At 42.8% G+C, this 16,103-nt stretch overlaps 1 protein-coding gene across 7 annotated transcripts in view; it reads left to right on the top strand.

The window, feature by feature from the left end:
• Positions 1-16,103, top strand: part of KCNS3 (potassium voltage-gated channel modifier subfamily S member 3) — a 112,849-nt gene that overhangs the window by 24,972 nt on the left and 71,774 nt on the right. For 5 of the 7 annotated variants that reach the window (XM_049903887.1, XM_049903890.1, XM_049903888.1 and 2 more), the window contains 2 exons: positions 4,012-4,204; positions 12,222-14,603. In XM_049903887.1, the coding sequence (XP_049759844.1) occupies positions 12,281-13,756 (1,476 nt within the window). In that variant the 5' untranslated portion in view covers positions 4,012-4,204; positions 12,222-12,280 and the 3' untranslated portion in view covers positions 13,757-14,603. Of the gene's footprint in view, positions 1-3,519; positions 3,701-4,011; positions 4,205-12,221; positions 14,604-16,103 lie in introns of those variants that run through there. The other 2 variants (XM_049903892.1, XM_049903894.1) reach the window with 2 other exon arrangements.

The raw sequence follows: 16,103 nt of genomic DNA on the forward strand, positions 1-16,103 counted from the left end.
GATGGGAAACTCTGAGGTCTTCACATTTAAAACTCCACTCCAGGCATGTACCATCATCATGACTGGAGATGCTGGGCTTTCAGGCAAGGCTGTTCTCCCTTAGGCAGTGCCGAGATGGGTCTTTTCTTCTCTGCCTCCATTGCTGACAAACTGCCTTTCGTCATCCATCCTGATTCTGTTAATTAAAACGCTCTTTAGTTTTGTTTGACTTGGGGAAGGGGGTTTTGTTCGACCAAATGTGTCGAGCACCACTCTAACATGGATGTTAGGCTCTGGGATATTCTGAATAATATTAAGACACTGTTCCCAACTGGAGCTTTCTCAGTCTTGAGGATGGCTCTGACATACCAACATTTCAAGAGTGTGGACAGGACAGTAATAGTATACACAGGATAGTATGCGATACAGAGGACACAGACCTGTGCTGCAATGTCACAGTGAGCGTCTTTGATCTACTAGGCACTGATTTTATAGTTTAATTTTTGGAAGGCAGCCTCGTTCCTGCAATTCTGAGTTTACTGTCAGCTATCCATTTGCTTTTCCCAGCAGTCTGTTCCAAGATTAGATGTTAGGTTTCTGGATGATAAAATAGTCCAGTATGCCACTTAATCTTTATCTTTGCCCTTTCAATAACAGAGGCAGTTGTTTTGTACATCTTTGAATGCTGTAGTCAACCCTCCAGGAAATTAAGCCAGGCTGGAGGGAAGTAGAAGGATGATGCAATGTGAAGAGAGGAATTCTGCAGCGGGTAGCGATACTCGAGTGAGCTTGATGGGTTTTGCTAGGATCCTGCTGAATCACTCAGCAAAGGCAGAAACTGTTCAACTGCTAAATCGCATACAGTATTTCCTTGTTTGAACAGATAACGCTGACATGAAGGGTAGGAACCTATAGAAATAGAAACATTTGGTGGCGTTGTCAAGCAGTAAGGAGCGAATCTTTTGGCTGTACACATTTTTCTTCCTCATCCTGTTTTTGGGTGATGTTTTGCCTACCTTTCCCAATCCTTTCTTGACCTTCCCCAAGTAAGAGTGGATCTTGGTTTTCCACACTAGCTGAAATCAGGCATACCTGAGTTTGAATTCTCACTCTGACACTTGTTGGGTGTGGGACTTGGGACGAATAGCATCTCTGAGTAGAGGGTGAATTTTCACCCCAGATGATAAGGAGCCCTGGTAGTACAGTGGCTAAATCACCTGGCTGCTAACCGAAAGGTCAGTGGTTTGACCCACCAGAGGCTCCACGGGAGAAAGATGTGCCAGTCTGCTTCCATAAAGATTCAGAGAAAAAACCAAACCCACTGCCGTCGAGTCGATCCCGACTCATAGTGACTCCATAGTACAGAGTAGAACTGCCCCATAGAGTTTCCAAGGAGCGCCTGGGGGGTTTGAACTGCCAACTGTTTGGTTAGCAGCTGTAGCTCTTAACCACTATGTCACCAGGGTCCCTCCATAAAGATTACAGCCTTGGAAATCCTATAGGGCAGTTCTATTCTGTACTATAGCGTCGCTATGAGTTGGTATTGACGTGACAGCAATGGGTTTGGTTTTTTTTTTGGAGTAGAGATGATAAAGAGGAAGGATTCGGAGGTAAAATGTAGCTCCACCCAGACTGAACTCCAGAGATGGAACTCTTGGCACTTACACTAGTGGAGGATAGAGGTAACGTGTTTAAAACTCTTAGGACGTTACCTGGCGTGTAGTAGAGACTCCATACATACTAGTAATTTAGGTTGTGGGGTCACACATAGAATGTACATATCCTGTGAGGAGTATGAACTGACATAAATTCACATTGACGGGTATTGGCTGGTATTACATCTTTTGCATAAATCCAGTGTTTTGGATAGGAGTCACAGTGGTGGTGAATGGGGTAAGGTGTAGGAATTCTGAATTTTGGGGAGGAGAAGAGAGAAAGGGATAGCCTGGAAAGTTATGTATTCATCAAACATTGGCTGAGCTCGCTAGGTGCCAGTTTCTGTTTTTTTTTTTTTTCAAAAAAGGAGGTACTCTTGGTTAACTTCATAGTCTGTCCCTGGGCTAGTCCTGTCCTTTGTGTGATGAGCTAGTACAAGGGTACTGCTAGGAAGCATGTGGGGTTTCTTAGAAGTGCTGAATAGCTTAAATGGTTTGTTATTTTTACTTTAGTAATTAATATAGTGATATCAAAGCTGTTTGCAGCCAGATTACTTTTACTGCCCCTCAACATATGCTACATTGAAAAGGCATCTGATAGGGAAAGGATACTACATGTGTGTGCTATTTGACGCAGTGGTTAAGAGCCCAGCTGCTAACCAAAGGTCAGCAGTTTGAATCCACCAGCCATTCCTTGGAAACCCTATGGGCAGTTCTACTCTGTCCTGTAGGGTCCTTATGAGTCAGAATCGACTCAACAGTGACCAGTTTTTATTATTTTAAAAAGGCGTGGCAGCACTGCTGCGTTTCATTGGAACACAGATATCTGAGGCTGATCTAATGATGTGCTACTGGGAGGCCACAGAGGAGGAGGATCTTAGCCTCTGAATTGATTTTATTTATCCCTGTTGGGGTTTTCTCCCTCCTCTGCCGAGAGTTCCATCTCAAAAGTTCAGTTTGGTTGGTGCTTTGTTTTACCTCTGGCTCCCTCCTCTTTGTCATCTCTACCAGGGGTGGACATTCATGCTCTGCAGAGCCCACATGTGCTTCAAAAATTGCTCTGCTTATTATTGGGACCAGCTCAGAAATTGTGTTTCTGCTTCTCTTCCTCTCCATTGCTCACTTGATGTTGTTAGAACACCATCACTTCATTATTGTTTGTCTTTGGAGTCTGACAGCTCCTGGGGCCAGCTGGTACAGCTGGTTTGTAATCCCAGCGCCTAACTCGATGCCTGGTTCTGATGAATGCTTGTTTAATGACTGACATTGCCAGAGGCATGCTTTTCAAGTCTTGTACTTCCTTTCTGAAGCTCTGAATTAGTCTTCCCTTCTTCCCCTTTTTTCCCCATCTCTTGGACCTTGATGCTGATTGGAAAACATGAAAATCGATAGATGGATGCTTAGATGCCAGTGCAAACCTATGGGAATGTATCAGCATGAGGCAAGGCTTACCTGATTGGGAATTGGAAATGTTTTTGCTTCCTTTAATTGATTCAGAGAGAGTAACAGAAATTTATTTGTCTTGCTACAAACCTAAAACATACCTGCACACACACATACATGCCGCACATGCACTCATCAGAGGACTCTGTGCTAGTGTGTTTAGCCATTTTTAATCTATAAAATTTAACAGTAGGCAAATAAAACAAAATTGAATTTGGCCAGCCTTTGAAACTTATTGATTTCAAATTAGAGCAGGAGTGTTAATTCTGTTAAGGCAGTTACACACAGAGCTTGGTCTCTGAAATAGATTCAGATGCATCGATTTAGAAGTTTGTAGGTATATCCTTGATGAGTTAACTGGGAAAATAATAGTCCTATGAGAAACTGTGTGGGAGCTGAGTGACTGCTGCCCTAATTCTAGTGTCTAGGTTTATCTTTAGAGTCCCTGGAGGTTGCGAACAGTCAACACACTCCACTGCTAACCGAAAGGTTGAGGTTCAAGTCCATCCAGCGGTGCCTCAGAAGAAAGGCCTGGAGATCTACTTCTGAAAACCCTGTGGAACACAGTTCTACTCTGGTGCACGTAGGGTCACCATGATTTGGAATCGACTCGACAGCAACCGGTAGTTTTATTTTTGGATGTTTCATTGGCCTCTGGGTCCATGGCTTTATCCCATGTGTTTCCACTTTGGTCAAGTTCTGAGTGTGGTTTTGAATTAGGTCCTGTGGCTTTGTGATATCTGCCTATCCACTTGTCTAATGGGAGTGATGGTTTCACAAGGAGAGAAGATGAGCCCTGCTCCTGTGAAATAGATAGGGCTCTAAGAGATGGGGTCTAATCAGCATGGTGCCCACAGCACCAAGTCTGAGATAGGCCGTCTTTGGGTGTGTTTCCTCCTTGGAGTTACAACTTCGATGATGGTTTCTTCTACAGCTGGACGTGATTTCCCATAGATTGCTTTGGCCTGGACAACCAGAGAACAAGATTATTCTCTTCTGTGTGGGACGCTAAATCCCTATGTGCGCCACAAATTCCAGTGAGAGAAGAAGGGTGGAGCTTCTTGGGTGACCATGGAAATCCCACTGGGCAGGATGAGGGCAGAGTGTGTGACATCGCCACCACAAAGGTAAGAGCTGCCTCTCTCTGCCATTCTCTCTAGTGCCTATTGTTTATCAAAGGAAGAGAATGAACCTGACAGTGTAGTGACAGAAATGAAGGTGAGACACCAGGGAGACTATTTTGATTGTAAAATCCACTGGGAATTTGTGACATATAACTAAAAGTGAAGGGGGAAAGTCACTCTGAAAAGATCAGATTGGAGTTGTATTGGGGGCCAGGGTGGACCAACCTGGAAAATTCTATAGTCCTGTTGCCATTTTCTTTTTACATTTCTAGTTGAGACTTGAGGGAATAACACCACTGTTGTGATAAGATTCCATTTATGTCCGTTTGAGCCAGGCTGGCTTAAAATGGGTCTTGCGGAGATAGGATTGGTGTGGATCTAGCTCGGGCCACAGACTGGGTAGTTTATTGGATGTACCTGGTCCAGTGACACATTTTTGTTTGAACCACATAATGTTTAAAACTTCTTGGATTAGTTCTCGTTAAACTTGAAATATCCCACATACAAATCAGGATTTCTAGGCACTCCTGGAACTCTGAAAAAATACGGCTGTACTGTTCCCATGAAGGAATGTAGAGCCATGTAGCCTCTTCCTCATTAGACGAGTGTGGATAGTTCACCACAGTCCCTGACCAGCCTGCTTTATTTGTTTAAATTACTTGTTTGGTCACTGGAGACATTTAATTTCACCATTCCTGGTCTAGATCAGTTTGCTAGCTTCCTGTCAGAAGCCATGATAGCTTTTTGTTAATTCCTCCAGTTGTACTACACTTTGGGGAGCAATTAGAACAAGGGGCTGGGGCTAGGGAGATGACAATACTTGATCTTTCCCACAAAAGAGCTTAGAGTCTAGCTGGGGAGAGAGACAGCTCAGCAGGGATCAGACTTGTGGGGAGCAAGGAGGCCTGTACAAAAACATTAAAATACCTGGTGATGTTGTGATAAGTGGTAAGATAAAGGAGCACCCAAAGGGCTGTGGTAAAAGGTGAGTGGTGGGGAGGGCTATTAATTTGGCCTAGCCCCAAGCCCTTTGCTGTTGAGTTGTTTCCAACTCATAGCAACCCTATAGGACAAAGTAGAACTGCAGGTTAGGATTTCCAAGAAGCGGCTGGTGGATTTGAACTGCCAACTTTTTGGTTAGCAGCCGAGCTCTTAAGCCAAGCTCTTAACCACTGCACCACCAGGGACCCAGTTTGGCCTACAGACATTCCAATTCTCCAAAACCCCCTTACCTTGCCAGTAAAGCTTTCTCATCACAGCCATTTATATGTGCATTCCTCTAAGTAAAAAGGTTCACTTGGATACCTGATAGAATTCCTACCACAGGGTTAAGGCTCTCCTCTTGTGTTATGTCCACACTTTTCTGGTTTCTGGCTGCAAAACTATCATCTGTGATTCTTTGTTTTTACAAATATAGGACAGCATTCTGGCTATTTGGTTTACTAAATCCGAGATGAGCTTTGTGAACTACAGAGATCCCTGGAGTTTCCAAAGAGGAGCAGCCACACTAAATAGAGATCCAAAGGGAGTGAATACAACTCTAATATGATCATGCCAGTTGGAGGGTGAGAGGGTGGGGGGAGCAAGAGAGAGGAAGGGACTAGTGGCACGGCGGGGGAGGGAGAGATACTATTATCTCAATCTCTTATTTTTGGAGCAAGGTTTTACATGTGTCTTGTACTTTATGTTTTCAGAAGACTTTTGCATTTGTTATCTCACCCTCAGGGTGGGTTTATCATCTTCTTTTATAGATCAGTACTCCACCCGCTCAATGTCATGTAGCTGGGAAGAGGCAAGTTTTCCAACTCCCAGCCTTTTGCTCTTTTTTTTTCTAGTTGCCCCTCATAACTCAGCATGAATAGGGACACATGGGGTTCATTTATGTTCAGCTCAACATTTAAAATTGGGCTCAGGTTATGAACATTCTGAAATAGGACTCCCTGAGACCCCAGTGATTACTTGGACCTGTGCTATTGGTGTGGTGACAGAAGTGGAACAGGGAGGGAGTTTTCTTGTCTGTCTACCTGGCTGGTGGGACTCACACTTTCTATCAAAGCTTCCTCAGAGCGTGGGCTCAATCACTTGGAAGGCTATTGAAGGGACTGGCTTCATAAAGGAGCCTTAGGATGCCCAGAAAGTCCTGGGAACAAAGACTGAAATCCAGAAGGTTCTTTGAAGTTTGATGTGATCTATGCTCTAGGCATATCCTTTTAGCTGTTTGTTTCTCAGAACTGTACTATTGTGAGCTGCTGTAAAAGCACTCTGATTCACTGAAGGCCTGAGTCCAGGACCACGAGCATCTCAGTTTCCAAATCCATGCTAATCATATAGAAAAGGCTATATAATTCCATAGACACTTAGCCGTACTCCCTGCTCTTTTCTGACCCATCAATTTCTGATTTCTTCTCTTTGCATGTTACTCACACCAGTACATGGGGATGTAGAGGAAGAGGAAGGCTTTCTGTAGGAGAAGACTATCACAGGGGAAGGCGCCTGATGGGAAGGAGATTTGGGAGTGGATTGAGTTTCGATTTTCAATTTTGTTTACATATGCTGGTTTTATTTGGAATAGTCTCACATGGACGGGGCCCTGGTGGCACAGTGTTTAAGAACTCAGCTGCTAACAAAGAGGTTGGCAGTTTGAATCCAGCAGCTGCTCCTTGGAAACCATATGGGGAAGTTCTGTTCTGTCCTATAGGGTCGCTATGAGTTGGAATTGACTTGACGGTAACAGGTTTTTTGGTTTTATTCTCACATGGCCTGGCCAGAAATAGAATTTAGCAAAAAAAAAAAAAAAACCCTACTTTTTTTTTTTTTACCCTATGGGGCAGTTCTACTCCATCACACAGGATCTCTCTATAAGTTGGAATTGACTCAGTGGCACTTAAGAGCAACACTCTTGTTAAAAAACCTAAATGATTTTTCTTTTAAATGTAATAGAATGAATTGAAACTTTTAGAAGTATGTTCCAAAAACATGGCAGTATTAATGTTGAAAAATGCTCTATTTCTTTCTCTGATGAAAAGACTAATGAGGATTTTAGATAAGCGGGAAGGAAAAAGTAGTCTAGGTTTTTGTTTACCTTTACGGAATTAATTAAAAAAAAATGATTCTGCCTAATCGGGAAACAGGCTCGTATTTGTTATACTTTAGTTACTTTGCTGAGTGAACCAAAAGCCAAGGTATTATCAAAGACGCCATACCACGTGCACACATACACGCCAGCCTTGACAAGACACAGTTTTCAGTGTTTTTTTTAAATGAGTTTGATAGCATGAAGCAAAGAGAGAGGAAATTGAACAGAGAAGAGGTGAATAAAAGGTTAATGGTTTTGAAAAGGCTTTACAGGGCTGCCACCGGGAGAGAAGTGGGTCAGTGTAGGTTCTCTTTTATGCTGCCAGGGAGTGTCTTGGATTTTGACATATTTTTTTCTTCTTTTTCAACCTTATGAACATCAAGAGACACGAGGTGGCCATATAGAGTATATAGTGTTCTCTCCATGAGCGAATTGGGTCCATATTAGTCAGGAGAACTGATACAGTCAGCCTAAGCTCTCCTTTAGGAAGAAAATGGAAACAGCAGTGAGTTCTCCTACTTTGTGGCCAAATGCCTTGTGCAATTGCCATTGATGATCATTGCCTGGATCCGTTATTTCATAATGAGTTGCAAAAAGGTGACATTTTAATCCTGTCTTTCTTCTTAATTTAGTAGCTGTAATTCTTCGTTAATAGCAGCTTTATTGAAGTATAATTTACATACCCTAAAATTTACCTTTTCAAAAGTATATAATACGGTGGCTTTTAGTGTATGCATAAGGCTGTATAGCCAGCAGTAGTGTCTAATTCCAGAACATTGTTATTACCCCAAAAAGAAATCCCATACTCATTAGCAGTCACTCTCCATTCTTCCTTTTCCTCAGTATCTGGAAACTACTCATCTATTTTCTATCTCTATGGGTTTGCCGGTTCTGGGCATTTCATGTAAATGGAACCACACAATATATAGTCTTTTGCATTTGGCTTCTTTCACTTAGCAAACTGTTCTAAAAGTTCATCTATTTTATAATTTATTTTTTTATCAGTACTTTATTTATATTTTATGACTGAATACTGTCCCAGTGTATGGATATATCACATTTTATTTATCTATTTGTCCATTGGTGGGCATTTGGATTATTTCCACTTTTTGGTTTTTAATGGCTGGCGTTGCTATAATCATTCTTGTACAGGTTTTTGTGTGGACATATATCTTCAGTTATCTTGGATATATACCTAGGAGTGGGATTGCTCTGTCACATGATAACTCTATGTTTAACTTTTTGAGAAATGGCCTGTTTTCCAAGGTTGCTGCACCATGTTTCATTTCCAGCAGCAATGCGTGCAGATTCCAGTTTCTCCACAACCTTGCCAACACTTGTGATTGTCTTTTGATTGTAGCCATCCTAGTGGGTATGAAGTGGTATCTCACTATGATTTTCATTTGGGTTTTCCTAGTGACTAATGATATGGAGCAACTTTGTATGTGCTTATTGGTCATTTGGAAATCCTGGTGGCATAGTGGTTAAGTGCTACAGCTGCTAACCAAAGGGTCGGCAGTTCGAATCCACCAGGCACTCCTTGGAAACTATATGGGGCAGTTCTACTCCGTCCTATAGGATTGCTGTAGGGTCATTATGAGTCAGAAGTGACTTGACAGCAGTGGAGCTTTTTTTTTTTTTTTATGGTTCAGTAAATGTTTTGTGACTAGGAAGAAATGAGTGACTGTTAAATGCTTGCCTAAATGTGAGAATATTGACAATAATGATGTTCAGTATCTTTTCTTGATTTCACACATTTTAAACATGTGAAGTGGCATGCTGTAGAGCAGAGAGCACTGGGCTTGACATCAGGAGCGCTGGCCTGGGCCTCTGCCTCTAACCCTTAATCTCTGTACAATGCTCACTCATCTCTTCTAATCCTTCGTCCTTATCTGAAAACCTGCGTAATACCCACTCCCAGGGTGGTGGTGAGGAAGTGCTATCAGGAATGTTGGTAATTGGCAGGGCACTATCTGTTTGTAAGGGAACCTCACTATAGTTTGTGAAGATGGAAGCTGTCTCATCCTGCCCCCGTCAGCAGTCCTGGACCAGACATAGCCAAGGAAACCAACACTTTGTGACTCTGGCTACGGTGACTCTGGGAATCTCAGCACTGCCTCTGAGCATTTGATTGAATCTAGAGATCATTTCCATTTTCTTTCTTCTGAAAGCCCCACCAAAACAAACAAATAAAAAACAACCCTCCTTTTATGATGTGTGTTGGTTTTATGACTAAGCTTTGTGGAATGAACGGACTTTGTAATGGGCTCTCTTTAGCTGGTGTAGAGTGAATTAAAAACAAAAAGGACTGAACTGAGAGGCTGATTTTATGAACCATGACAGTGCTCTTTAGCGGGGTGACTGCTGAGAGATTGGTAAATGGCTTCCACACCCTTGGAACATGAGACCGACATGTGCAGATTGTTTCATGAAAACAGATATCATTGTAGGTTTCCAGGATAGCTGAGGAGATGAAAAAGAATCTACCAAAAGACAGCTTCCATTAAAGTCTTAGTGTCAGCTTTGCAAAACCAGCTCCTTGGAACTTTTTACTACTATACTTGCCATGAACATGAGCTGACTTTCAGTGATCTGAAGAACCATAATTATTTGGACCAAGTCTAGAGCTCTGATTTAGGCCCTTCAAAGAAGACCTCTAGCTAAAAAGAGAAAGGAAGGGGAGAAAAAATCAAGTCTTTTGAAGAGGTCAGCAAATCTATTAATGGGTGTGTCAAGCCATGCTATGGTCTCTGGTTTCTTGGGGAGACATTCAGTACTAGAGTCTCAAGAGCAAATGCCTATACCTTCTTTATGGGTCTGGGTAGATGGGCAGAGGGCTATATTTTTAGGCTGTGTCCTCTGGTGTGTCTTTTGCAGAGGAGGATTCTCTTGTCTCACTGACAGCCTTGGCTTTTCATAAACATAAGGGAAAAGAAACTCCTTCTTACCTTTCTGCCTCTTCCAATGGTGTCACCATCAACCCACATATGCACGTATCCTCTTCAGCCTTTCTGCTTCCTCGTCCCTTCTTTTCAGTAAGTCACCAAGTACTGTCAATTCTACTTTATAAAGTTCTCTTGAATTTGTCACTTCTCTTTGTATGCACTACTGTGTTATTGGTTCAGGCCCTCACCTCCTCTTACCTGCTTTATTGCAGCCTGATTTCCAAGGCTCTATCCTTTCTCCCTGGCTGTCTTCCACCCTGCTGTCACTGGAGTCTTTCTGAGTCACAGTCACAAATACCACCATGTCTACTTATTGCTTAGGACACTACAGGATAAAGTTCAGACTGTCTAACATGATGTATGAAGCCCTTCAGTATCTGGCTTCGGCCCACTCTTTGGTTTAGCCCTTTTCCCTTTTGTTTGATCAACTTTGCTTGATCTTCAAGATTCAAGCTGAACGTAACTTCTGCTGTAAAGCCTTTCCAGACAGGGGTCATTGTTCTTGTCTCAAAAATCCCAAAGATGCTTGATTTATCTCTATTTTAACACTTCCCACGTTAATTTACTGAATTATAATAAGAAAGAAAACAGAGAGTGCATGTAGTGGAGAGAACATGGGCATTGGAGTCAGTCAAACTTGACTTTAAATCCTGGCTCTACCATTTACCTATTGTTTGATCTTGTACAAGTTAAAACCCATAAACCCAATGCCATCAAGTCAATTCTGACTCACAGTGACCCTACAGGATAGAGTGAAACTGCTCCATAGGGTTTCCAAGGAGCAGCTAATGGATTCAAACTGCTGACCTTTTGGTTAGCAGCCATAGCTCTTAACCACTGCATCACAAGGGCTCCTCGTACAAGTTACTCAACCTCTATTAGTCTCTACTTTCCCGCCTTATAGTGTTGGAATGATTAAATGAGATTAATGTGTACAAGGCATCTTAGTCCCCAGTGGTAACTCTGTATATGATAGTCTCCTACCCTTCTTTATCTGGGTCATCTGCTCAGAGGACATATCATTGTAGTAAATGATGGTCAAAATCTATTTTTTTTCTCTCTGGGAAATGACTCCAGTACATCCTGGAAAGTGTCAGAACTAAAACATTTATGTGCTGGGCCAGGATAGACTTGGACATCTATGAGGAGGTAATCATAGACTGGAGGTATGGAGACTGGCTGGGAGAGGGGAGAGAAGTGTGTTTGTATCAGGGAACTGATACTGCAATTAACTTAAAAAGTTTCCCCAAGTCAGTGTCTTTCCATATAGATGCACCTGAAACACCATCCCGTGAAGTGTAACTATATCTTTAAGATATAAGGTACTTCAGGACAGGGAGATAATTATATCCTCTGACTGTCTACATCCAAACATAGGGAATAGGGCTTTCTCTTAAAGGAATGGAACATTGGTGCATAAGGGGAAGCCCTCAGCCTTTGGAGGCACAGAGCTGAGTCTCCAACGATGTGCAGGTTGGAGGTGAGGTACAGAGCAGAGGAGAGAGCTCCTGGCAGCATGACATGCTTCTGAGGGTGTGTGGCTGAGCTCTGGGGAAGAGAAGGAATGAGCTACGAACCTGACAGCACTAGCTTCTCACGTCTGAGCTGAGCATTGCCAAACACAGAGGGCTTCGTGGTTGAGACTCTGGAGATGCTAGTATTGTGTAAGTGATCTAAAAATGCATTTTTTGTTTTGTTTTTGCTGGGGGTGGGTAAATTTTATTAACTACAGCATCGGAATTAGGAAAAGTTAATTTTTTTTTTTAACATTGCAGTATTTCAGCTTTCCTAGAAAATGGATCCATGAACCCAAGTTTTTGAGAAAATAACATTTTGCGTTGGTTTTCTTCTCATCAGAGTGTCTGATAGCATACTCATCATTTATTCCATTTCCTGTTTTGCTTTTCAGTTAGCTCATCATCCTGGAAAGGGCAGATTAAAAATAAGTTGGCAGGGCACGAAGGGACAGAGTGCTAATACGGTCTTGTGTTCCTTCCAGGTGCAGAGTGATCTTCTTCGTTTCCCTTCCAAGCCAGCACTCCTCCTCCTGTATCCACCATGGTGTATGGTGAGTTTTTCCATCGCCCTGGACAAGGCGAGGAACTTGTCAACTTGAACGTGGGGGGCTTTAAGCAGTCTGTCGACCAAAGCACCCTCCTGCGGTTTCCTCACACCAGACTCGGGAAGTTGCTCACCTGCCACTCTGAAGAGGCTATTCTGGAGCTGTGTGATGATTACAGTGTGGCGGATAAAGAGTACTATTTTGATAGGAACCCCTCTTTGTTCAGATATGTTTTGAATTTTTACTACACAGGGAAGCTGCACATCATGGAGGAGCTGTGTGTGTTCTCGTTCTGCCAGGAGATCGAGTACTGGGGTATCAACGAGCTGTTCCTTGACTCCTGCTGTAGTAATCGCTATCAGGAGCGTAAGGAGGAAAAACATGAGAAGGACTGGGATCAGAAAAGCAATGACGTGAGCACCGATTCCTCATTTGAAGAGTCATCTCTCTTTGAGAAAGAGCTGGAGAAATTTGACAAACTGCGATTTGGGCAGCTCCGGAAGAAAATCTGGATTCGAATGGAAAACCCGGCATACTGCTTGTCCGCCAAGCTTTTTGCCATCTCGTCCTTGAGTGTGGTGCTGGCCTCCATCGTGGCGATGTGTGTCCACAGCATGTCAGAGTTTCAGAATGAGGATGGAGAGGTGGATGACCCTGTGCTGGAAGGTGTGGAGATTGCATGCATTGCTTGGTTTACCGGGGAGCTGGCCATCCGGCTGGTTGCTGCACCCTGTCAAAAGAAATTCTGGAAGAACCCTCTAAACATAATTGACTTTGTCTCCATTATTCCCTTCTATGCCACGTTGGCTGTAGACACCAAGGAAGAAGAGAGTGAGGACTTTGAAAACATGGGCAAGGTGGTCCAGATCCTGAGGCTGATGAGGATTTTCCGAATTCTGAAGCTTGCTCGGCACTCGGTAGGGCTTCGTTCTCTAGGTGCCACCTTGAGACACAGCTACCATGAAGTTGGGCTGCTGCTTCTCTTCCTGTCTGTGGGCATTTCCATCTTTTCTGTGCTTATCTACTCTGTGGAGAAAGATGAGTCCATGTCAAGCCTCACCAGCATCCCCGTCTGTTGGTGGTGGGCCACCATCAGTATGACGACTGTGGGCTATGGAGATACCCACCCAGTCACCTTGGCTGGGAAGCTTATTGCCAGCACGTGCATCATCTGTGGTATCTTGGTGGTGGCTCTTCCTATCACCATCATCTTCAACAAGTTTTCCAAGTACTACCAGAAGCAAAAGGACATTGATGTGGACCAGTGCAGTGAGGACCCACCAGAGAAATGTCATGAGCTACCTTACTTTAACATTAGGGATATTTACGCACAGCGGATGCACGCCTTCATTACCAGTCTGTCTTCTGTTGGAATTGTGGTGAGTGACCCAGAATCCACAGATGCTTCAAGCATTGATAACAGTGAGGATGCATGTAACACTGCATCCTTAGAGAACTGCACAGCCAAATGAGCGGGGACGTTTGTGCCTGTATCTTGAGTCCCTTCCTGACATTAGGTTAACACAGCTTTATAAACCTCAGTGGGTTCATTAAAATCATTTAATTCTCAGGGTGTACCTTTCAGCCATAGTTGGACATTCATTGCTATAAAATGATAGACTTGTCTTTATTTTTCTCAGTGAGGTGAATTAAATGCCTTGTTCTGAAATTTATTTTTTACAAGAAAGAGTTGTGATAGGGTTTTGGGAAAAAAGGTAAATGGTATTGGGTGGGATTTGTTGCTATGGCTTAATGCATCATTCTGTGTTTGTCATTTACTCACATTGAGCTAACTGTAAATTATGACAAGTAGAATCAAAGGTCCAGCTGATTGGAGACTCTACATGCATGTAAGATCCACAAAATGTGACAATGCATGTAAATCTGTGTTCACATCCTAGACATGGAAATGAGGAGCCTAATAAACTTACGAATTCAGTATGGAGAATGACTTGGTTGTTTGTTTCAGTGTCAAATAAGTACATTTGAGTATTTTCAAAATTGGCTTGGGAGGAGAAATGCTCTAATTGGAGCACTGAGCATCCTTACTTTATGTTTTTGACAAAACTGTGTTGTACGTGATTAAACAGGTACTTGTTTAGGACATACTCCACTGGCATCTGTGAATGAAACATGTGCCCTTGCAGACATGTTTCCAGTTTATATTTTGAATTTTATAATTTGTTCTGCTGGGGTTAAACCTCATCACCTGAATATTACTGAGATTAGAGTAAACCTGAACACTTACAGGCAGTGATGCATTCAGTGAATGAGAGAAAGGAGAAATATTGTACACACAGATGTGATTCATTGTGGCCAGACGAGTGAAACTTACATCATGAAAAAAGCTCTGCCAGCAACTATCAAAGGAGCCGACATTTTCATCCTGAGATGGTAATGTCTGCCTCTTCCACAGAAACCCCACACAATGAAAGGAGACATACCTACTCATTCTTTTAGGTCAATGACAGAGCCAATCTATCGCATGCAGAGAGAATTTGGCTAAAGTCTTCATTTTGAAGATGTACAGTAATTCTAACTCAGGCTGTCAGGCTGACTCTGAGGCCCTTTCCCTGAGGTCTTTCAAATGCAAGAGCCACATGGATTTATTATCCAGCCTTTTAAGTTCATAGATGCATTTCATTGAAGAAAGGACATTTCCCCTAGGTTATCTGATGAAGATAACTCTCCGACTTGTCATTCCTCTTGGCACTTCCACGACTTCTGAGGTAAACATAACTAAACAGTGTTTATATTCACTCTTAAATCTCGAGGTTTAGTACATGCATGTGCCATCATCCCCTGCTCATTAAAAAACAAAAACTTTCTTTTTCCCAAAACGCCTTTTTAATGTTGGCATACATTTGTTTTTAAGGCATAGAATTTGGGATCCTATTTAATTAAAGATTTCCTACTTGGTAGTGAAGTAACCAGAAACACTGGTGGCTGGCAGTTCAAATCCACCAGGTGCTTCTTGGAAACCCTATGGGGCAGTTCTACTCTGTCCTATAGGGTTGCTATGAATGAAGTAACCAAAGACTGCTTACATGGTAATAGCAGTAAAAGCAATAGTAATAGTAGTAGGAATAATAATAAGTAGCTACTGCCATAAATGTACTTTCCTATATTATCTCATTTACTCCTTACAACATCCCTAGGCCAAAAAACACCCTGCTGTCGAGTCGATTCCGACTCATAGCGACGCTATAGGACAGAGTAGAGCTGCCCCAAAGAGTTTCCTAGGAGCAAGGTTTTATTACTATCGCTGTGTTAAGAGGAAACTGAGGCACAGAGGAAAACGGCTTGCTTAAGCTCACATAGTAAGTAATGGAGTTGGACTTTGAACCCTGAGAGCCAGACTGTGGAGCCTGTGCTTTTAACACTGTGTCACACTGCTTCCAGCTCTGCCCTGTTAGGGAGTGGATTTAGGGGTGCCTTCATCTGAAGGGACAAAGAGCTACAGACTCTGTCAGACTTTGAGTTGAGAAGGGGGAAAATACTAGTATATGGACCTCTCCTTAACACATGGACACATTGGTTTACAGAGACAGTTTTCTAGAATGCCCCTAAAGCTGGAACAGGCTCTGAGGGTTCTTCCTTGAGGAGAGCCTGTAGGTCTGAAAAAATTCAGAAATGTCTCTCAGCTGGTGGGTACCTAAGGCGGAGCTTCTGAACAGTAGGTCCTATGACTCTGAGCTTTTACAGTTGGAACTGTATAGGAATTGTGATTCTGTCGGTATCTCTTACTAATTCCTGAAAGGTGGTTTTCCAGAGTGCTCAGTGCTGTGTGGAGTGGTGGTGGCTGCTCCACTTGGGTTT

Source organism: Elephas maximus, chromosome 12 (assembly GCF_024166365.1).
Source record: "Elephas maximus indicus isolate mEleMax1 chromosome 12, mEleMax1 primary haplotype, whole genome shotgun sequence".
Taxonomy (NCBI): domain Eukaryota; kingdom Metazoa; phylum Chordata; class Mammalia; order Proboscidea; family Elephantidae; genus Elephas; species Elephas maximus.